The 25,573-nt window shown below is 27.5% G+C and overlaps 2 protein-coding genes across 2 annotated transcripts in view; both read left to right on the plus strand.

The window, feature by feature from the left end:
* LOC100203834 (contactin-associated protein like 5-3) overlaps window positions 1-4,746 on the plus strand; it is a 30,231-nt gene extending 25,485 nt beyond the window's left edge. Inside the window, exons 6-8 of the mRNA XM_065810008.1 lie at window positions 2,837-3,029; window positions 3,410-4,129; window positions 4,244-4,746. Coding sequence (XP_065666080.1) covers window positions 2,837-3,029; window positions 3,410-4,129; window positions 4,244-4,509 — 1,179 coding nt within the window. The 3' untranslated portion in view covers window positions 4,510-4,746. The remainder of the gene's footprint in view (window positions 1-2,836; window positions 3,030-3,409; window positions 4,130-4,243) is intronic.
* Window positions 4,747-19,608: 14,862 nt separating this feature from the next.
* LOC136086829 (uncharacterized) lies at window positions 19,609-25,047 on the plus strand. The gene is made up of 6 exons (XM_065809321.1): window positions 19,609-19,726; window positions 22,500-23,432; window positions 23,538-23,697; window positions 23,791-23,860; window positions 24,071-24,380; window positions 24,776-25,047. Exons 1-6 carry the CDS (start codon window positions 19,609-19,611, stop codon window positions 25,045-25,047), a joined length of 1,863 nt encoding a protein of 620 aa, XP_065665393.1.
* Window positions 25,048-25,573: the final 526 nt, after the last annotated feature.

Raw genomic sequence — 25,573 nt, forward strand, 5'->3', positions numbered from 1 at the left:
TATATTCACTAAATTATTGGGGTTCAATGTCTACTGTTGCTGACGATTTAAGTGAAAATTCTTCATCTAAAACAAGAGGAAGATCACGTATATTAAACGTTGAAGAGGAATTTTTCATGGTGCTAATTCGACTACGTTGCGCCTTTCCTATAGAAGATTTAGCAATACGGTTTATTATTTCATCAAGCACTACCAGTAGGATATTAATTACTTGGTATGATTTTTTGCACATAAAATTTAGATCAATTCCAATATGGCCAACAAAAAAACTAGTTAATGAAACAATGCCTAGCTGCTTTAAAGATGTATACGCTAATACTCGTGTAATTATAGACTGTACAGAAATATTTACTGTGATGCCAACTAGCTATCGCACTCAATCAGCTATGTTTTCAAAATATAAACATCATCACACAGCAAAGGGTTTGATTGGTATTGCACCGAGTGGTGCCATTACATTTGTATCTGATTTATATGCTGGAAGATCAAGTGATAAACAGATAACAAATCACTGTGGCATACTAAAATTATTAGAAAAAGGTGATAGCCTGATGGCTGATAGAGGTTTCGATATCGTAAATGACTTACCAAAAGGAATTAGTCTCAACATACCACCATTTCTTGAAGGCGATTTTCAACTTACATTGGAAAAAGAATTAGAAACAAGACGAATTGCATCTGTGCGAATTCATGTCGAACGTGCAATTGCAAGAATCAAAAACTACAGAATATTACAAAACACATTTCCACTTTCAATGGCTGCTGACATGAACAAAATATGGGTCATAGTTTGTTATTTAGTTACTTTTCTGCCACCTCTAATAAAAACTGATAGCAAATAATGTAACCAGACAAAAAAAGAAACATTTTATAAATATTCTGTAAACGTTTATTTTACTTTAAATATTTCTGATGACATAAATTTGAAATAAAAATCTGTTAACTCTGGAAAAATAATTGTATTCCATAATTCCGCATCATACTCTATTGTTTCGATGTGCAATGATTTTTCTGTGTATACAATAAAATCAATTGTTTTAGTTTCTGTTAGTGCCATAACGCCTTGACACTGTTAGTAATAAGGATGGTTTATTTTTAATTTTGGAGCACTATCGTTAAATTTCAAATAAAAGTTTTTATCTTGACACGCTTCTTTAATTGTTAAATGTTTTTTTGAAGAAGGACATTTCACTTCAAGTACTTTTTCAGCGCTAACTACTCCATCAGGGCTACAACCCAACCAAGGGCATTTTGGGTTTATAAAAAAACCACATCGAGTAACACTTGACTTCGTTATGTTTTCATATAGTTTTATTGCTATATCTTCATTAACCTTTCCCCACATACAGTTTTCTCCTGCTTTGATATTTTTTGTTTGTAAACATTTTTTTAAAATTGATGTAGGGTTAATTTTTTTCCACCTATTTATTACAGTACCAAAATTTGAAGCTGTCAATCGTTTGCATCTTTCTTGATACCATAATGTACTTTCAGATTGTTTAACTGTATTGACTTCAATATTTTTAGCTTCCTCAATATCAACAATTAAATGTAATTCTACAAATGCTTTTTGTTCAGTAGACAAACAACTTAAATCAATCACCTTTTTTAAATTGTCAAATAGAGTAATAATAATCAATCGGTCATCTTTTTTACTAAAAGGTTCTGCAATATCATTGTCTATAAATGTTGACAGAGATGAATTAAAAAAGGAACATGCCTGAAAGTTATTATCACGAATTATTGAAGATATATATGTCCCCTGGCAGAGATTTTCTAAACCTTTACAAAGAGTTTGAAGTTGTAAAGTTGAGGTTTCGTAACAATTTGGTAATGAATGGTATCTACGTGTTCCTGAAACTAAAGGTCTTTTTCGAGTACTATTTTTGTCTTTAAAAGCGTCAGCTTTTTCAAAATTTAAGTTTGAAAACAAAATTGCTTCAGAGTTGGATGATTCACCTGGTACATGTCATATCTGTAAAACATCAGTACATGTTTCTGTTTCTGGGACCACTTTAATGTCTAACTCTTTATAATCAACTAGTTGATATAATGATGCAGCAACATGCTTACAACAGCCCCCCGCACCAGCTTTACAATGGCATTTCGAATAAAATATTTCACCAGTAGATTGGCACAAGTGTATAAAAACTTCGTATTGTTTACGTTTCATAGAAGCAGCAACATTAGACTTAACAATAAACAAATTTATGGATGCTGTTACATTCGCTTTAACACATACATTTTTGACATAGTTTTCTTTAAATAAACGATAGCCAAGAGTTTGGTGTTTATTGGCTCCTTTTTTACAATTATCAATATGTATAGTATCATTAACAAGATATTTCTTGATAAAATTGTGAGATATATTTGGTAAAAGTGAAATGTCTCTTGACCAAGTTGATATACTCCTGTTTATAGATTCTTCTTCGTCAACAGCAATAAGCTCATCATGCTTAAGTTCCCGAAACATAGCTTTAGATGCCTGGCAAGAGTTCTGAAAAGAACTAGCATCAATTTTATTTTCTAAATTAGCATTAAAAGAACTAATCATTATAATAATATTTAATTCCTAATACTTTAATCGGATTGTTTTGATTTAAATGAATACAACTACCACAATGCATTGCGCAGTTGCCGATTTATGGGAAAGGTCCATACGCAATACGCAAAAAAAAGTGCGTTTTGATGTATGATATATATATATATATATATATATATATATATATATATATATATATATATATATATATATATATATATATATATATATATATATATATATATACTTATTTATTTGATTTTTGTGTGTTAAACAAACTCTATATTTATACAGTATATCAATGGACGGATTTCTAATATTCATCACATTGCTGAAGGACAAGAAGATTACGGTGTATACCCAGGGTGTGGTTCTGCGTGCATTTTATTAAACAAACCATGCAATTACGGAGAATGCATAGATCATTATAATGCTTTTCAATGTAATTGTTCAATATCGCCGTATGACGGAAAATATTGCCAAAACGGTAGAGCAAATTTTAAATATAAATATATATATATACGTATATATATATATATATATATATATATATATACATATATATATATATATATATATATATATATATATATATATATATATATATATATATATATATATATATACATATATATATATATATATATATATATATATATATATATATATATATATATATATATATATATATATATATATACATATATATATATATATATATATATATATATATACAAATATATATATATATATATATATATATTTATATATATATTGTAAATTGTCTTTTTAATTCATTTAACTTCATACGTAGTTTTCCTAACATACAAAAATAAGTAATGAATTTAATAACATTTCTTAATGTAGAAACATATCCAATGAAATTCTCAGGGGATCAATTTATATCATATGATCTACTGAAAGCCAATAATAGTGTTAACGATTCCGTTGCAACTGCCACGTTTGTTATAGGTTTTAAAACTACCGAAGAAAACGTAGTACTAGCTCAATTAAGTGGACGTAATGGACGTCATATTTCCCTTGCATTATCTGGTGGATATTTGACAATATTTTATTCCTTCAAAAATAAAAATACCCTTTCAAATGGATTTATTGCCGATACAGAAACTCGAACTCTGACTATTTTAGAACGCAAATTAAGCAATAATGAACACAACGTAGCAAGAGTTAAGTTTTCTACGAACGAAGTATACCTGAGCGTGCCAAATTATGGCTTAAAAGTTAGTGAAAATATTATTGAGCGCTACATTGATGAAAATAACAAAAATTTAGGTACTGCGATTGATACCTTTGGAGTTGCACATAGTTTTAGAGTTGGAAAAATTATTAACAACGGAATAAAGGCGGATCCTTATTTATTATCTACTTCGTTCGTTGGGTGCATGAGTGGAGCAAAATTAGTAATTCATCCACTTCCAAGTGCAACAATGCGTTTTCAAACAACTGTCGAATTTGACTTGTTTAAGCTAATACAAATAAAACCTGCCACGTCAGACTCTGACCCTAATCCGTCTGGACAATTTCCCACTCCTACTTCTAATTGTGGTCCAGAAATGCCAATTCCAGGTAAAATTTATCTCAATTATTTAAAGCAAGTTTTTTTCTCAACTAGTATTAACTTTGTAAAACAAATATATACGAAATAATAAAAATTTCAAAAAATATAAACTTTTTTTTTAGGTGAACTGCCAACAGTTGGACCTAAAAGACAATTTTTTACTCTTTCGCCAGGATTAGACAATTCAGTACATTTAACAAAAGTAAACACTCGAGTTATCCTTTTCATTATTTCACTAATTTTAATTGTTTTGTTGTTTGGACTATTTTATGTTATATATATTTGGCTAGACAAAATTTCTGTTCGATATAATAAACTTAAACAGAACACAAAATCAACAAATCCAGCAGGTAATTTTCAACAAAGAAGTTTAAATATGTTTTTATGAGATTTTATTAATATGGTTTTATAAGGCTTTTTAGAAAGTAATTTTATATAATTTTTTAAAAAACTTTTTTTTTATTACTGTAAAAATTCTTTTTTTATATTTGTTATTGGTATTTGTTATCTTAGTAGTTTAAAAAAGAACAAAGCTACTTGTGTACCTTACATTACTCTGTTCTTTACTGTGGTTTTCTTCCAGGAATATTTTATAAATATTTAGTAAGAAAAGTTATATACTTTACAGTGTTTTTTTTCTTTCAGGAATATTTAATAAGTAAATTATATTAAGTAAGTAAATTAGTAGTAAAAGTAAGTAAAAATATAAGTTTTATTTTAAAAAAACAATCGCATATTTGAACGTTAAATTTTTATTTATAAAACTCAAATAACCAATCGAATATTTTGTTTTATTTATTAAAATACCACATTAACCAAATAGTCGGAAAGAATTAGATTAAAACATCGTCGAACCTAGAAAAAAATAGTATAGAGCTGAAATTTGATACATAGAATGAAGACTGTCATTGGATAAACGTAAAAATGTGCTGTTTTTAGAGAGAACATATTTACACAAACCGAGATTTGTACTTAAATTCATTTCATTGTCGGGAAGAATCGCTTTGTATTAAAATATTTGTTTGCTTTCAGAGTTAAATCATTTTTGAATAATGAGAGATGGGTATACTCAAAGTCAAAGAACAGTTCAACGTCTTTTTATGAAATTGGTGCAAGTCTATTTGAAAAAAAGTGTTGAACAGCTACAATAATTAGACTGTTTTTGTAGGTATTTGCTGTTGGCCAAAACAACCATTGATAAAAATTCTTTTTTTTTTAAACATTGCTTTATTAAACTTAAGACCATTTAAAAAAATCTTTTGACGATCACTTTATCTCAGCTTCTTCACAGTTAATAAGATCTTCACAGTTGATAAGTTCTTCACAGTTGATAAGATCTTCACAGTTGATAAGTTCTTCACAGTTAATAAGATCTTTGCTATTGACTGACGAAACACTAAAAGATAATGAATTCAATAAAAAAGAATGTAGATTTCTAGTTTCTTTCTTTGTACAGATAATGATTAATATTTATGAACTAGTAATGTTGTACTATTGTGTTCTGTCATAACTGGCCTTTTAGATAGCTAAAATGTGCAAAAATAACTTATCTGGTATGTTTTCTCATCGCAAACCTTCAACAAATGTAAATAAGTCAATAAACCTTAAGCACGGATTTTAATAGTTAACCACCATTAAATTAGTTATGTTATATAATATATAACATTTTGCTGTGATAAATATAGTTACAAAAATAAAATTGTATCGTTCACAAGGTGCGTTGTATAATAGTATAATAAACTATGATTCAGAAAATTTGCTTTAATTTATAAATGTGAAGTTTTAATAAACCGATCTAAAGATCTTTCCTCTAAAAGTTTGATGGTTGAACAAATTATTACCTGCATATTTTGATCATAGTTTTATTTTTTGATTAATCGAACCAATGTTTTCAGACCTTTTTCATGCACTTTGACCTTCTTTTTTAAAGCCAAACTTGCATAATACACAAAGCAGAGGGCAGATCCTGCATTTTTTGGTATTTGAGCCAACTTCCAAACATGAAGCAATCTCTATGTCTGTAAGTTAAAACAATTATATGTTTATACTTATGTCAAATAAGGATTATTTTGCAAAAAAACTGCGACGATTGGAGTCTGGAAACAAAAAAGTTGCAAAATTTTTGCCCCCGCTTTCTTTTCTAATTGTGTGAGCAATAAGTTGATAAAATATTTTTGTACCAATCTCAACTGGATTTATATTCATCAATAAGTTTTAAATTTCATAGTAAAATATTTCAGCGTTCAAAAATTATGACCATATAAAGTTTGAACCCTCGCAATTAGAGGGAGTTTACAAATTTTATATGATCATAATTTTTGAACGCTGAGAGATTATATTATGAATAGTTATTTTAATTTTAGTATAATTAGAAAAAGTTCCAATGAAGGGAAGGTTTAAGCATTTTATATTTGAGTTTTTAACTAAAATTTAAACAGATGGGTTCATTTTTTAATCAATATACGATCTGATTTCCTTTTTGTTATTATAAAAAATGGGACCCGAATGTTGAAATTTGTAGTAGCTTCTTAAACTCAGTTTAAGAAAGTTGTTTAAGTAAGTTTTATCTTTAAAGTTGTTTTAAGTAAGTTTTATCTATAAAGAATAAATCAGTTGCTATGTTGATAGTTTTTCAGTAAATGACAATGAATCTAAAGTGCAAAACGGTTTTGGTAGTTGTGGAGACAATAAATATGAAAGATGTTTGACAGGTTGTAGTTGTATGTTCGAATTGTTGATATTAATTAATGGACACCTTAGGACTGATAAAGTTCCCATATATATAAACATTTAATTACATCTGTTAGTTGTAAAAACCTGTGTATTAGTAATTTATTTCAGATACTGCTTTGACTAAACATAAGTTAAAGAAGCGATTCACATTAAATGGGAAAATTCCTCACTTAATAAATAAACATTCAATTATAACATCAACGTACCTATTTAATTAAAAATGACAGTTTATTTTATTTTGATTATATTGATTGGTTATATACTAAGTCATTTTGTAATTATTTTATTGGTTTCTTATTTATATTTGTTGTCCGTTAATATTTCTTTGTAAAGTCTTTTGGATTTTTAATATTTATTCTACAATAAAAAAAAAACAACTCTTATTAACACTAAGACTTCATCTTGTTTTTTCCAATTTTGTTTATTTAAAATATGGACAATAAAATATATTTAAATTGATTGGTATTATACTCTTTAAAAATAAATGGGTACTAAAAATATTTTACAAAATGTCAAAGTATATAAAAGTTAAATAGAAGCTTTTCATGCCAGCATATATTGCGAACATATATGCTTTACATTTAAAAAATACCCAGCAAACCTTTTTGGTAGTGGATTTGCAAGGGACCTGTATAGGCTTTTTTAGCAGTCCACTGTAGTTTTGCTCATCTGTTACTTAATGGACCATTTGTGGCATCCGCTATGTATATATATATATATATATATATATATATATATATATATATATATATATATATATATATATATATATATATAGATATATATATATATATATTTTAAATTTTTATATATATAAGAAAATGCAAGAACGAAATGTAAAAACTATCATAACTGTTTTAGATTCGTGTATTAGCGATTAGATTTTAACTTATTCTGTCATTCATTATACTCTTGATTCATGGGTCATACCGGTTTGTTTGTATAAAAAAGTTTTACTGTTCAAAAATAAATAAGACATGTTTTACAAAGATATCTTTTTGACTTATATATAACAAATAAATAACGGCAGCAAAAAAAGTTAAAAAAAAAAAATTATTTAATATTGTTATGTTTATCAGCGAGAAAATAAACCGAGAGAATATTGAAATAAAAAATGATTCGATGTAGTTATTTATATCAGCAACTAGGTTTAAAACTCCTTTTTTTTAAATGTTTTTTAATTCGTCTTTTTATTTGATTTTTTTTTTCATTTTGATCAATTACTAATAGCCACTCGTTTACAAGCAAACGTTTATCTTTATATTCAAACCTTCCCTACGGGCATTTGTTTTTAAAAGTTGCGTTCTAAATGTCTTTTAAACGTTTTTTAAACGCCTTTTAAACGTTCTTTACGTAAGAATGTTTAAAAGACGTTTAAAAGACATTTAGAACGTAACTTTTAAAAACAAATGCTCGCTGGGTTTCGTGTAAAAACTTTACACTAAAGCTTTTCAGAATAACTTTTCATTCTTTTAGAATATATTTCTCATACAAGAGTTTCTAATAAAATATAGCTAAACTTTTTGTTTCCCACGTCAGCACCGTATTTGAACAGAATAAATTTCTGAGTAATAAAATAAGGATATTCTATAGAATAAATTTGATCCAAAACATATAATAAAAATTAAAATAAAGGTTGCACGTTTTCCCATTCATACATCATATGCTATAAGGTTTCGTTTTCCGTTTTGCACTGTGGACATATATTGTCATTTCTTTATTTTCAAATACACTGCGCGACATAAAGATAAGACACCCCAAAAAGATTTATAAAACTCTACTATACATTTATATTTAAAAACTAATTTTTATTGTAAATGAAAGCAAAGGGTTTACAACTTAGACAGCGTTTTAACAAATTTTCTTTTAACGTAACTCGCATTTTATAAAAAACAACATTTTTTCAGTGCGACAAAAATATAAGACAAATTTACAAAAATCGTTTTATTTGTAACCCGCAGTTGTGGGCAATTAAGAATATTTATTTGATGTAAACACCAAAGACGATTATTTAACAGTAAACTTTTGCGAACTGTCAGAAATTTAGTTAAGGTTTTTTTTTATTAAGTATAAATATATAAATGTATTTGATATATAAATATCAAATTAATTAAAAATGGGTCGTGCTGCACCGTTGAGTCCAGATGAGAAAAAAGTTATCCAAAATGGGTCACTCAGTTTGTTACATGGCTAGAGCTATTTGACGCAGCCGAACTGTGATTTAAAACTACGTTAATAGTCCTCATATATATGGAATAAAAAAAAGTCCCGGACATCCATCAACATAAAGTGACCGTGATAGGCAAAGGTTTTTGAGACAAGCTTCAAATTCATTAACTTCACGTCAAATTGCTGCAGAAGCAGGTTTGATTGCTAATTAACGTACTGTTCAGCGAGTTATTCATAATTCTTTTCACCTTTCGCGCAAAAAAACCTTCAGTGAAAACCACCTTTGACAACAAATCACATAAACAATCGAATAACTTCTGCAAAGGACTACATAATATGCAAAGAAGACAACAAGTAGTATTTTCTGATGAAAAACGATTTTGTCTTGATGGACCGGATAGATGGATCTGCATGGGATGCAATTGATATTTCGTACATAAAAAAGCTGTATGATTCTTTACCTTCTAGAATGATTGAAGTGATTCAAAAAATTGGTAAAAGTACCCACTATTGATTGTTTAAAATTGAGACGTCTTCTTATATAAATGACAATTTATATGAATTTTTTCCAAAAGTGTCTTATAATTTTGTCGCATTAAAAAAACAGTTTTTTTTTAATAAAATGCGAGTTAGGTTTAGAATATAATTTTTTAAATGTTGTTTAGACTTGTAATCCTTTTGCTCTCATTTACTATAAAAATTAGTTTTTAAATATAAATTTATAGTAGAGTTTTTTAAATATTTTTGGAGTGTCTTATCATTATGTCGCGCAGTGTAAAACTACTTTCATTTGTTGGTATTAAGATTTGCGCAAAGTTAAAAAATATTTTATTGTTATTTGCGTGTTTTTTTTTGTTGACATTTAATAAAAAGAATTTCCATTCGTTTGCAAACTTCTTCAACTACTTGATGCCCAGAGATTATACCTATAAGTAATAATTTTTCAAGTGTGGATACTCACAGTCTCCACACTTAAAAAATTGATATGTATCTTTTCTGGGGTTAAAAATTTATATCTATAGTTTTTAAAGTTATTATCAAAGAAAAAGTGGTTGATTAAGTAATTCTTCCATTTCATCTTGGGGTATTATTTACTAACCCATTTAATAGGTATAACAACTTTTAAATAATTAATACATTTCTGAAATATGAGAATTCTTTTTTTCATAAGTATAAAGTATTCTCATATTTCAGAAATGTATTTTTAATACATTTCTGATTAATGAGAATACTTTTTTGAAATAAATTGTAATAAAAATAATAAAGTAATTTATATTCGCTTTCTATTTTTTAACATCATATCATTTAAATAATAATGGAACAAAACAGTATGAGACAAGGCCCGCTCCGAAAACGGAACAATTTATTCCCAGACTTCAATGATTTAGAGACCACCTTGAATATTTGCTAAAAAAAGTCTTTAAATGCTAAAAAAAATTTTTACAATAATTTTTACAATATGATTGTATAGAAGACATTAGAATTTGGAGCTTTACAACTTAATTTTGGGGTTCCGAGCCAGCTTCGAACGGCCTTGAAAATCACAAGTATCGAGTAAACAAAAGAAAAACAAATTAATGAAATACATAACCGAACGTTTAATTAGGTATAAATAATGCTAATGAATATAATGTGATGAGTTAGATAAAACCTTTAGAGATTCAAAAAAAAAATAGCTAATTGTTATAACAGTATATGTTATTGTTATGAAATGAACAAACAAAAATTAAAGATTGAAAGTTAAATCGATTGAAAAGTTAAATCGAAAATATTTAATGATTTTAAGATTTTTATTCGACTAAATTGGTTTTTAGTCGATTAGTATGAAGTCCATAGTTGATTAAACTGACTATTAGATTTTTTAAAGTCGACTAATTTCAATTTTCGACCAGTCAAATTTTAGGTACCCTGTAATCTAGTTTCATTTTATAAAAGTTTTATAATAATTGTCTATAATAACGGCGGAAGTACCTTAGATTGGGTTGGGTTTATTTCAAAAATAGACTTGTTTAAGTTTAACTTCCTATAAGAGTTTTGTGTGTGAATCATGGCTACTTTCTATGGGTCTTCTAAATTTTTGTTATTAACTTTTTAAACAAAATGTCTTTGTGCTGCTTTGAGTTTGTTTGTTAGGTTTACCACTCCAACGCCCCAACTTTTTTATTTTATTTTTTATTTAGCCAGAAAAATTTATTACCCCACTTAAAATTGTTTGTTTATCCTCTGATTTACATATATAACATTTTTATGTGGAGTCAGAACAATAAAAGTAAAGTGAACAATTTGAGAGATAACTTTTAATTTTATTAGTTTTTTGACTTTTTTTTTAGTTCAGTTAAAATTTTTAAGCCACTGAGAGCCCTAATCTGTTACAAAAGTGAGAATTTTGTCAAGACAGGAGTATAAAGTTGAGTTATCAGCCACTTTAAATGTAAGATTTTCAGGAAGATTATTGATATAGATAAGAAACAAAACAGGACCAACAATAAAACTATGATTTACCCCCGGAAGTTACTAGAAATAAAGAAGAGTGTTGGCCTTTGATTATAGCTTTAATAAAGCAGTTAGAATGATACAATTTGATAATCTCAAAAACTTTGCTAGATACACTATATGAAGCAAGATTATGAAGAAGACCAGTATGGCAAACTTTATTGAAAGTTTTAAATATATCAAGAGCAATAGCCCCAATCTTTGCCGCCTCCATCTAATGCACAATCAAATCTTTCAGTCACAGCAGCTAGCAAATTAGCTGCAGAACGAGAAGATCGAAAACCATATTGATTGTCTGGCAGTGAGTTATTTGAATCAAGATGGAATGTTAGAAATTTGATGATCAAAGACTCAAAAACCTTATCAATAATAGAAAGAAGACTGATCGGACGATAAATTAGGGTGTCATAAAGTTCACCACAGTTTTTAAAAATTGGAATCTCAAAACCCACTTTCGAGCAGGCAGGAAAACAAGACTCAATCAGGCATTTTTCCAACCAATTACAAAGTCAATTACTTGAGTAAAAAATTGAGACATCCAGAAATTATGGGTTTTAGTGCCAGCAGGGTCAATTATGCTACAGCCAAGTCATTCAGTGTGATGAGCATTAAAGTCTCCTTTAACAACAATGTTAGGCGGAGAGGTAGAGAGAAAGGGCAAGGTTAACTTGATCAGAAGCTTCATTTAAAAGAGTGTCTTTTAAATGAAACTTCTGTCTTGGGAAGAAGGAGAAAAAGAAAGAACAAAGAAAAAGGTGATAGAGTGAAGAGGTGCTAAGCGGAAGCACATAAAAGAATGGTCATAGAATTCAAAACTAATTTTGCGACAAATAGGTGAATTGATGCGTATGTATACCCACAAGCCAAGCTTGTGACTATTGGAGTCTTTGTGAATCAAAAGATAGTACTCATCAACACTGAGATATAAAGAAGGAGCATTGGAAGTTCTATTAGTCTTATAAAGAGCAAGCAAGTCTGGTGAACTTTACAAGAAAAGAGATTCAACAATGGAAGGTTGCTTTGTAGTCCACGAATATTAGTAAAAGATATATTAAAACAGTTTGGTGGTGGGGATGGTTTTTTATGTTTATTATTTTGGCTAACTTTTGACATGGTTTTAAGTTGAAAGAGAACTTGGCTCATTCATTAATGTCATAGATCAGTTTATTCATAAGTAAACTTTCATGTATTAGAAAAGACTTTTGAATGATTTTTTGTCTCCGGTTAAATCTAAAAACTATTTCTTTTCTGCAAATCTATTTCTTCCCAACCAAATGCTATGACATTTTGCAAAATTAATTTTAGTACTTGTCGCTTTATAATTAAGGTTTTGGGGTTTTATCTATACTTTTAGTAGAGATATCACTGCATAAATAATCAGTTCCGTCAGCTTATTATTATTATTTTTTGCCTATAATTGTTAGTTATTCCTTTTATGTTTTTATTTTGTCTTATGTATGTTGAAAATATTTCTGCTTGTATAATGTGTGTTGTAAAATCATGGATAAGAACGCCTTTCTCGAATTTTCTATGACTTGCGAAAGTTCTCTTTTTTTTTTTTTTTACTTAAGCATTATGAAGTTATAAATTGGTTTTATATAATTCTTTATCAAAATCAAAATGTGGAAGAATTTTATATAAAAAACATCAACTAGATCGAAACATCTGTCAACTCGATCGAAAGCTTTTGCCTGATCTATGGGATAGAATGCATGCATCTAAATTTTCTGTAATAGCAATACTAATTATATCTCTAGTGTAACTTAGGTTGTTTATGGACCTATTTTTAATGCACGCTGTTTGATTATTATTTATCATATTTGGCAATATATCTACCAGTCTAGGGCAATTGTTTTAATTAATATTTTATAGTCAAAGTTAGTCAGTGATATTGGTCTCCGATTCCTTTTGTTATTTAAGTCTCTTTTTTTAAAGATACGTATAATTTACGTTTTTTTATGTGAGCAAGTCATTTCGTCTGAGCTTAATGCGTTATTTAGTGTTGCCGTTTGATCTTTACTTATTAAGAAAAGTATTTTTTGTAATACTTTACTATGAGACCATCTGACCTGGGTGATTTTTTATTTTCATTTGAGACAAAGTTGTTTTTGTTTCTGTCTATGATAATTTTTTTGTTAAAAGAGAATTATTGCATGCTGTCACTTTTTTAACTTAAGCATTGTTAAATAAATATTCTTGAGAATCGCTATCATCTATTTTTAGTTTATAAAATTTTTCGTAAAAGATTTTAAAATCTAAAACGATCTCCTCCGGCTTCCGGGTAGTTTTTGTTTTGCGACTTTTATTATAGATTTCTGAAAAAAAATATTTTGACTGTTTTTCTATACCAAAAAAATATTTAGTCGATTTTACCCCGTGTAGTCTATATTGTAGTAACGCTGGTATAGCCGCCCCTTTGGCCTTTTCTTTTTCTAAATATTCTAATTTTCTTTTTATCTTCCTGTGTATCATTTTCATGTTTTCTTTTAAATGCATTTTTTTAGTACAGTTTTTAAAGGATTTTAAGAGTTTAAAATTTTATTTAAAAAACAAAACCTTTTTTATTTTTTTTGTTTTTTTCCAAAAAATTGCACAATTTTTTGTAACTGTTCTCACCAGTTTTTTACGTAATTCAAAGAAAAACAAATTTTTAAAGGTTTAGTACAATAAATATTTTATAATACAGCAAATAATAATGCATAAAATATAGTTAAACAAATATAATACATAATCAAACTGTTGTTAGTTAATCGTATAATCAAACACACTGCCACTAGTCACATAAATCACATACTGTTTCATCGGTATTTTGAACTGTACAACAATTAGTAGTATAAAAGGCGGATTCTGGGCCAAAAATTTATGACTGTTACAACCATAAATTATGCTATTGTACAAAAAATTATGCTTGTTTTTAAAACCATAATTTCTGAACCAAAATAAAAATAATAAAAATAAAATTAAGATTTTATAACAACCATGATCTATTAAGAAATTATGGTTACATCATAACCATAATCTCCAAGCCAAAAAATAAAAAACATAAAAAATTAATTTATAGTTACATCACAACCATAAATTATGAGCTAAATTATTTTTGTTATACAAACATAATTTTTGAGCTAAATAAAAAAACTACATTAGAACAATTTTTTAAGCGTAATAGTAACATTGTCCTAATAAAGCATAAAAACTTCCAGATTCTCCAGTTTGTTTATCGCCAGAGTTTAATGTAGCCACTAACTTTTTTAGTGAAACTAATGTAACACTAACGAAGGTGTTGCATTAGTTTCACTAAAAAAAGAACTTAAGTTAAAAATGTTATGTTTACATTCTGTATTATCAGAGTCTGTTGCTGATATTGTAGTAAATTTTGTTAATAATTCTGATTCTGATGTATTAATTAAAAAAAGAGATGTCTTATTAATTTATTGAATAGTTTTTAAAAGAAATTTTTTTTTCCTTATTAAAATTGGAATATAATTATAATAAAATATACCCAACTCTTCCAGATGCACCTGCTGAAAGTCAGACACCTGTTGAAAACCAAGCTCATGTATATCGTTTACAAAAAAATTGTGAGATTTAAAAAGAAATAGAGTGTGAGAGAGAAAAAAGAACTATATTAAGTAAAAAGTATCATAGAGCTGTAAAAATAATTTCAACAATTGATAGTGTATTCTTAGCAAGCACTTGGAACTAATGGAATTGGTTTTTTGACAACAATAATTGCAGCACCAGTAGTTATTGTATGTTTGACAATGACAATGACAATGAATATGAATAAATACTCGGTGAACTTGAAAAATTTCAAGCTTAATCAAATTAGAACAAAAATAAAAACAGAAGTTGATAAACAAACTAAGAAATCATTAATTAAACAAGGAAGAGATGAGGTAATTAATATACTCCAAAGTAGATTTAGTGAAAATGTAAACGTAAAAACACAAAATAAATTATTAAAATAAAACGTAAAAAAAGCTTAAACTAAAAAAACGTAAAACATAAAACACAGCATATATCCTTATGCTGTGTTTTTTTTATTTATAGTAAATAAAATGCCTTTTCTAAAAATTGAAGATCCTGAAGAGATCAAATTGTTAAAGAATTCTTAGATAGTGAAAAAAGAGATCAAATTATTAAAGAATTCTTAGAAATTGTTAAAGAATTCTTAGAAATTGTTAAAGAATTCTTAGAAATTGTTAAAGAATTCTTAGAAATTGTTAAAGAATTCTTAGAAAATAAGACTAAGCAGAATAAATTATATGAAAAGATGAAGAAAATTTACAGACTTGACAAAATTGTACAAGCCATTCATTGATAGTCAAGCTAGAATAAAAGAAAACATATCTAAATTACATGGTCAAGCTAATAATTTTGCTCTCACTTTTTCAAATGCTTATCCTGAAATAATGGCTGAGTGTGAATATAAATAACTAATGGTTTCTTATGAAGAAACTAGAACTTTTAAGTTGTGAAAAATTGCAACAAATTATTTAAGAATGTATACTAATCGTAAAATATCTACTTGATAACAAAGTTTGATAAGAACTTATATACTGAAGATGATCTTAAAAATTATAAAAATATATTAATACAAACAGATGCAATTACTTCTGAAAACCCATAAAACCAAGGTCATCTAGAAGTGGAAAATACAGAGAAATAGTAGCTCCAATTTGGAGAGACATAAAAAAAAAGAGAAGCGTGAATCAAAAGGAACAGAATTACAAGCTATAATTCTTCCTAGCGACCTTAATGCACTTATTGAAATGCTTGTATTACGTATAGCTGCATTGAAAGCAGGTAATACTGGATCAAGAAATGAAGCTGTTGCAATTTGTGATGAATTATTACGGCAAGGTGTTATAAATAGTGCACAGTATAAATCGATACATAATAATTTATAATTACATATATCTCAATGCATATAAAAAAAATAAATAGCACATAAAAAATGTCAGTTGTTCATAATAAGAGATATATGAAGAAACATGTTGTTGGAGGATGTGGTATGTTCGACAGTATAAAAAATTTATTTAAACGAGCAGCGGCGTCAAAAGCAACAAGATTATCATCAGCTATGTTGAATAGGTTGGCTGCTAGCGAATAAGAAAAAACTGCATTAACTGCTGCTAAATCAGCAGGAAAAGAGCTTTCAACATCAGCAATAGAAGCAGCTAGAGATGTTGCAGTTGAAAAAGGAAAACAATTAATTGATAAAGCATCTTCAAAATTATTTTACAACCAATTACTGCTATTAGTGACAAAAGGAAAAAAAATATTTTCAAAATTAATAAAAAAGGGAGATGAGGTAACTACAAATATAAATATAACAATGATGGGGGCTGCGATAAAAAATCAACAGAAAAAAATCTCAAATGAAAATGCTATAAGAATAGAAGATCTAGTTAAAAAAGGATGCGGTCTTAGACTTGCGTAATTTTTTTTACAATTATTAGTTCGCAAAAAAAAAAAGTTTTTATATTGTATATAAAAAAACAAAATGCAGATGCAGTGTCACTTACAAATAATGGTATTATGCATTTATTTAGTCAAATAACATACCAACTATCAAACCAAAAAGTAGAAGCTGTTTATCATCCAGGTTAAGCAACTACAATTTTTGGAATGCTTAAATACCCATTTTCAATTAGCACAAGGATTAAATCAATTGTGGTATGAAGATTCTATAACAACAACAGTACTTGCTGATAATATAGGGTTTGCAGTAAGACAAGCATACATAATTCAGAAACCAACTACAAAAGGAACATTTTCATTCAGCATACCTTTAAGACACATTTTTGGATTCTTCGATGATTACAACAAAATTATTTATGGATGTAAACATACACTAACTCTTGTAAGAAAAAGTAATGATGATGTAATTTTTAGACGCTACTGCAGCTGCAGGAAAAGTTAATCTTGATAAAATATCATTATTTATACCGCTTGTGACTCCATCAGATGTAGAAAGGATTAATCTTTATAAAACTATTAAATCAAAAGTGACAATTCTAGTAACTTTTTGCGCGCGGTAGTGTGATACTATATCTGTTTCACAATCTACTACATTTTCTTGGAGACTGAGCGTAAAGACATCTCCTGAAAAACCAAGATACATTATTGTTGGATTTCAAACAAATAAGGATGGAAGTCCAGAACTTAATTCTTTAATATTTGATCATTGTGAATAGAAAAATATGTACATTATACTTAATCAGGAAAGATATCCTGCTGTTGATTATAATTTATTATTTCCAAATCAGCAATTTTCAAGAGCTTAATGAGATGCATTTGTGTTTAGTGAAAAATTTTATGGAGTGAATGAATTGATACACAAAGCAACATACCTCCTTTTGAATATAAAGATTTATACCCACTTATGTTTTTTGATGTTAGTAAACAATCAGAAAGATTAAAATCATCAGTAGTAGATGTAAAAATTAAAGCAACATTTAATGCAATTGTTGCAATTTCAATTAGATGGAAATAAAGTGAATATCGTTTTTTAAAAAATTTTCGAAAATTATCAAAAAAAATTTTCTCTATATAATAAAATGAATATGAAATGTACAAAGAAAAGTTTAAAAAATCTATTTGAAGGAAATAACATTTCAAAAATATCTAACAATCTCGCTACATTGCTAATGATTCCTATGGATAACGGGTTATTAAATAAAGAATCTGTTATGACTGAAATGAAATAAATAAATGATAGAAGATCAGTTGGACCTAGAATGCATCCAGTAAAAAAAAACAAATGTGAAGAATCCAGTTGGGAGACCTAGAAAAAATCGTGAAACACCCGAAAATATTACAGATCCAAAATATGAAAGATTAAAATTAATTAGAAATCATACAGTGTTTATTAATTTAACTAACATGGAAACAGGAGAAATTACATTATATCCATCATTATATAGTGCTATGCGTGGAACTTAGCATGGATGGAGATATTTTGAATTACGTGATGGAAAGATTGATAATGGTGTTAAAATAGAGATATTTAGTTCTGAAAATAATGAAAAAAATAAAAAATATAATGAAAAAAAAAGTCCCGGAGATGATATGAAATCTTTACATGTGTTTGTAAAGATTTTTTTAATAAATATATATAAATAAAAAACTATATGTAAAGAAAATAAAAAGTGTTATAACTGATATAAGAAAAGTAAAAATATTAAAAAAAAAATCTTGTCATATAAAAATTGGAAAACAAAAATGTCAAAGAATTGAGAAAAATTGCCAGAGAGCGAAAAATTAGATTTATTATAAAATGTGAAAATGTAATCTCATAAGATCATTCCAAATTATATTAGACGAACCGATTTCGGATATAGCATCTTTAACAATACTAACCTTTATTGCAACTAATATAGCAATATCTCAAAAAGAATCAAGTAATATATATAATTCTATTGCAGATTGGATTACGTCTGTTACTGATACAATTAAAAGAAAATCTGATAAAAAGATTGAGGCAATAAAATTTGAAGAGTTGTGTAATAAATTTTGAAGAGTTGTGCAATAAAATTTGAAGAGTTGTGCACTAAATTTTGAAGAGTTGTGCAATAAATTTTGAAGAGATGTGCAATAAATTTTGAAGAGTTGTGCAATAAAACTTGAAGAGTTGTGCAATAAATTTTGAAGAGTTGTGCAATAAATTTTGAAGAGTTGTGCAATAAAATTTGAAGAGTTGTGCAATAAATTTGGAATTAGAAAACAAATAGAATTTAAATTAACTCAACCATCTATTAAGAAAATTACTTAACAATTTACAGCTACAGATGAAAAAGGTTATGATGTTTTATCATTTTTGAATCTTGTTAAAAATATTGCTATTAAAATACTAAATGAAAATACAAAATCAAAGGTTTATATAGTTCTCTCTTGTGAAATGGAGCGTACTGATATTAAAACAGGAGGAAATAAATTCACAACTGCTGCATTTACAGCGAAGAATCAAGTTGTATTAGAATCAATGGATTTGAATGAATTATATGAAATATCAAAGCTGAGAATTATGGAAAATTTATCATCCTTTTAACAGTTGAGGTCAGGTTGGAGGTTTGTTTCTATAAAAAAGATGGATAGAAACATTATTGAGTATAATTCTATTAAACCTAAATCGTGCATTCCACTTGATAAAAATTTAGCAACTAAAAAGGCAATAACTAATATAAAAAATGAAGATAATGAGTGGTGTATCGCAAGAGCATCCAACAGATAATCATCCTGATTAACAGATAATCATCATCATCCTGAAAGAGTAAATATAAAATAAAAGGCCTTTCATTGTTGTATGCATACTTTTTATTTTTTAATGTATTTTTTGTTTTATTTATTTTTTGTTTGGTGATATATTTTTTTGTTTATCTTAGTTCATATTAGTATTTATATAACAATTTATTTTTTTGATTATTATTATTGTTAGTACTGTATAGGTGCATTGTCTGTCTTATGTTAAATATTCCTCTATTAATCTTTATTTTTGTCTTGACAACTGTCAAAATATGCTTTGTTTGAAAAATAATTCTCCTTTATTCTAATGTATTTCATTTCTTCCCTCAGGCGTTCACTGCTCGTGTGTGACCATTCGGCAAATTTTATATATGTCAGAATTATATATATGCCAAAGTTTATAAATAATATTGGGCCTAGCCCGTAGGGGTTAGTGTTACGGTCATCGAGCACGACTATTTTCCAAATCACAATTACTGTCACCGCGAAAGAAGTTGTTTGTCTCTGGAAGACGCATGGGCTAGTTTTCTAGTCATAAATCAGTTATAAATCCATGCATAAGTGTTTAATCCATCATGGTTTTCTGGGGTATGACTGGGCTGGCTTGGTGTAGTTAAGAGATAAATCTTTTTCTCTGGTTACTAACAACACAAGACTCTACTGAACGACATAAACAGCACGGACTTACACATTACACCTATACACCCTTATGCACATATAGCCTTTTTACATCTTTTGCATGCTTTTTGTTCTTTTATATGATAAACTATCTTTGTTTGAACTCATTCTTATTTAGGTAATATTTTCTTTTAATATATAGTATGTGGTTGGAATGTTAAATGCCGATTTGTATGTTATGTATATGTGGTTATCATGTGTGATTGTTTTTTCATTTTAGAATTCATATAAATATATATAAGAGCGTATCTTTTTGACTAGCGGCTTTCGACATGTTTTGTTGATGGGACGTCTTTTTGTTTTTTGTTATGGTCTCAAAGTTACGTTTAATTCGGACCGTAGAGAAAGCTTTACTTTTTCGGAAACTTCGATTTAGATATGGTCTCAAAGTTACCTTTAATTCGGACCGTAGCGAAGACTTTACTTCTTAAACAATATTTTTCCCGCCTCTTACATCGTTTTTATATGACGACTAATATCATTGCTTTATCACCCAAAATAATTTTTTAACCACTCATTTGGCTTAAATTTATCTGGTCTTATTTTAGTATTTAGTTGATCTTATTACAATATTCTTCGGTGTATAATTTATCCGCTGATTTTCATGTTGTTGCTGTTATCAAGGAGCTTCTGTGCTATATTATCGTACGTTCATTACTCGGCTTCAATTTAATTTTCACAGACACAATTTTCGTCTTTTATTATTATTCAGAGAATTTCTTATAACCTTCACTACATGTTTAAATCATTACATTTTTGCAGGCGATATATATATATATATATATGTTTTTTTCTACTTTCTAATATACTTGATTTTTAGTTATGATTTTAAGTTGCGCTGGTTGTTTCATTTTCTTACACTTTAGATTGGTTAACAAAATTTGAATGAAGTATCTATGACAACGTTAGAGTTTTTTGAATACTCTATTATGTTTTATTTTATTTTAAAAGGGTTTTTAATAGGGTATATTGCCATTTGATTGTTTTTGGTTTATTTGTGCTGGAAGTACCTATGTGGTTTGAATGGTCTGAGGGAAAATTTATTAGCATTTTCTGTTTACACACTTTAGTTGTTTTTAGTTTTGTTTCTGGCGTTTTTATTTGAATTTTAATTTATTGTGCGTAGTTTTTTCTACCGTTGATATGGTAAGTGATTTATTTAATTATTTTTACTTATATTGTGCAGTAGATTAACACTTGTCATATCAATAAAAAAATATTAGTGCTTTACAAATTTGGGTATAGTTGGATTTTGGCTATTTGTAGTGAATCCTTTTTTACTGCAGTATGGAATAGGCATAAGTCGCGGGGTAAAGCATAAGTGGCGATGATGTTTGTCTGACGGGATAAACTAGTTATAAGTGCTGATCCTCATCGAAACGCCAGTAATAATAGAAGCGACTCTGAGGAGATGTTTATTACTTAATCACTACACAAATTATGTTTACACATTGGCATTAATGTTTTTTTTCCATTCTGAGGCCTTTCATTGTTGTATGCATACTTTTTATTTTTTAATGTATTTTTTGTTTTATTTATTTTTTGTTTTATTTATTTTGGTGATATATTTTTTTGTTTATCTTAGTTCATATTAGTATTTATATAACAATTTATTTTTTTGATTATTATTATTGTTAGTACTGTTTAGGTGCATTGTCTGTCTTATTTTAAATATTCCTCTATTAATCTTTATTTTTGTCTTGACTGTCAAACTGTCAAAATATGCTTTGTTTGAAAAATTATTCTCCTTTATTCTAATGTATTTCATTTCTTCCCTCAGGCGTTCACTGCTCGTGTGTGACCATTCGGCGAATTTTATATATGTCAGAATTATATATATGCCAAAGTTTATAAATAATAATTAATATAAAAAATGAAGATAATGAGTGGTGTATCGCAAGAGCATTAAACTCAACAGATAATCATCCTGATTAACAGATAATCATCCTGAAAGAGTAAATAAGGAGCTTATAAATCAAGCTGAAAAAATAAATTGGGAAGAAATAGATTTTTTAGTATCATTTAACCAAATTACATAATTTGAGAAAAACAATACAGATATCAGTGTCAATGTATTTGGATATGAAAATTCATCAGTTCATATTTTGCGTGTGTCGATAAATAATAATCGTAAATATTTAAAAGATTTTTTATTAATCTTAAGTAGTGTTACTAATCATTTTTGTTTTATAAAAAGTTTAAGCAGATTACTTTCTTCACAAACATCTAAGAAACGATGTACTATTCACTATTGCAGAAATTGCTTATTCGGATTTAATACTCATGAATCTTTATTTAATCATAAATTGTATTGTGACACACATAATTCAGTACGTATTGAACTTCCAAAACCAAATTCAACAATGCAATTCAATAATCATAATAGATCTATGAGAGTACCGTTTGTAGTATATGCCGGCTTTGAGAGTTTTATCAAACCAAGAAACACTTATACACCATATCTGAATGACTCCTATACTAAGCAATATCAAAGACATATTCCAAGTTCATTCTGTTGTTATATTAAATGTTTTGACAAAAGTATTTATGAAAGCAGTCTAGTCACATTTACTGCAAGTAATGAAACAGATGATGTTGCACAAAAATTTGTTGACAGCTTCGAAGAAGATATAAGAAAAATTTTTGACACGATTAAATTTTCAAAAAAATTCCAAAAAACTCTTGAAAACGAGTATGATTTTAATGCTGCAATATTATGTTATATTTGTGAAGAAGATCTTGAAAAAGATAAAGTACGTGACCACTGCCATATTACTGGAAAATATAGAGGTACTGCTCATAAAGATTGTAATTTAAATTATAAAATTCCAAAATTTTTTCCATATATATTTCACAATTTATCTGGTTATGATTGTCACTTGTTTATAAAGAAATTATCAGGAGGAAAGTTGAGTTGTATACCAAACAATGAAGAAAAGTATATTAGCTTTTCTAGAGAAATTAAAGCTGGTGAGTTTATTTATAAAGATGGTAAAAAAGTTGAAATTAAGCGTGAACTCCGTTTCTTAGATACTCTTAGATAAAAATAAGCGTGAACTCCGTTTTTTAGTTATAGATTTATGCCTTCTAATTTAGATAGTTTATCAAAGAATTTAACAAAAGATCAATGTAGGGACACAGGAAAATTATATTCAGGTAAAAAATTAGATTTGTTACTTAGAAAAGGAGTATACCCATATAATTGGGTTGATTCTATTAATACATTTACTGAAACACAATTATCACCAAAAGAATCGTTCTTTTCAAAATAAAATGATGAACGTACAAGTGATGATGATTACTCACATGCACAAATTATATGGAACGAGTTTAATTATAAAATATTTAGAGGTTACCATGATTTGTACAACGTTTCAGATGGGATGTTACTAACTGATGTGTTTGAAAATTTTAGAGATGTTTGAATTAATTTTTATAAATTAGATCCTGCTTGATACTATGCATCACCAGGATTAGCTTGAGATGCAGCATTAAAGAAAACAAAAATAAAATTAGTAAAGCAGGGAATAAGAGGTGGAATTAGTATGGTATCTAATAGATAAGGAGCTTCAAATAATAAGTACATAGGTAATGTGTATGACCATCGCAAACAATCAACATATATACAGTATATAGATGCTAATAATTTATATGGGTGGGCAATAAGTAAACCACTTCCAACACATGGTTTTAAATGGATGGATGAAAACGAATTAACAAACTGGAAATCAATTTTCTGTAAACTAGAAGTTGATTTAAACTACCCTGAAAATCTACATGATAATCATAATGATTATCCACTTGCAACCGAAAGAATTACCGTTCATAAAGTTGAAAAATTAGTACCTAACTTGAATAATAAGAAAAATTATATAGTTCATTATAAATATCTTAAATTGTATGAACGATTAGGATTAAAGGTTACAAACATTCATAAAGGTATAAAGTTTGAAGAAAGAGCATAATTAAATGAATACATTGAACTAAATCCAAATCTTAGAACTAAAGCAACAATTGATTTTGAAAAAGACTTTTTTAAACTAATGAATAATTCAGTATTTGTAAAAACAATGGAGAATATTGAAAACAGAGTTGATATTAGATAAGTAACAAACAGAGATGAGGCTATTAAACTAGCATCTAAACCAAACTATGAAAATAGTGCAATATTTGATGAAAGCTTAATAGCAATAAATAAGAAAAGAACAAAATTACTTTATAACAAACCAATTTACTTAGGTATGTGTATTTTAGATTTAAGTAAAACACTAATGTATGAATTTTACTATGATTACATAAAAAATATTCTGATCGAGCAAAACTATTATTCACAGGTAGAGGTTCTTTAGCATACGAAATAAAAACAGAAGACTATTATGCAGATATTTTTAATGATGTTGAAAGCAAATTTTATACAAGTGAATTTGACCCAAAGCACTCAGCAACTAATAATGTAAGTTTTAAATTTGGTGCTAATAAGAAAGTAATAGGAATGTTTAAAGATGAATCAGCAGGAGCACTAGTTGAAGAATTTATAAAACTCAGATCAAAGTTGTATTCTTACAAAGTACACGAAAAAGATAACAAAAAATGTAAAAGGGAGTAAAGAAAAAATTTGTTAAAAAATATATAACACATGAAGATTACAAAGATTGTTTATTAAGTAATAGGAATCATATTAAGAAAATAAATGTAATAAGATCCCATTTACATGAAATTTATACAGAAGATATCAATAAAATAGCATTAAGCTCAGAAGACGATAAAAGAGTTCTTTTAGAAGATGGCATACACACATTAGTATATGAGCATTACAAACTAAAAGAAAAAAAAACAATTTATAATTAAAAATGGAAAAGATTAATAACAATTATCATAAACTTATCAATGTTGAAGGAATAATTTTACCAAATGAGCCGCTAACAAATTTTTAGTTAATCAAAGCAGCAAAAAAACTAAAAATAAAACATTTTAAAGGTGTATTGGTAAGCGATGAATTACCTAAAACTACACAAAAAAAAGAAGAATGTGGAATGTTAAATACAAAGATTCAAGTACAAAAGGATTTTATTTGATTTGCTGGTACAAAAACGGAGATAAAAAACTAAGTTTTTACTCCTATGCACTCTAAG

The sequence above is a fragment of the Hydra vulgaris genome, chromosome 11 (assembly GCF_038396675.1).
Source record: "Hydra vulgaris chromosome 11, alternate assembly HydraT2T_AEP".
In the NCBI taxonomy this organism is placed as follows: domain Eukaryota; kingdom Metazoa; phylum Cnidaria; class Hydrozoa; order Anthoathecata; family Hydridae; genus Hydra; species Hydra vulgaris.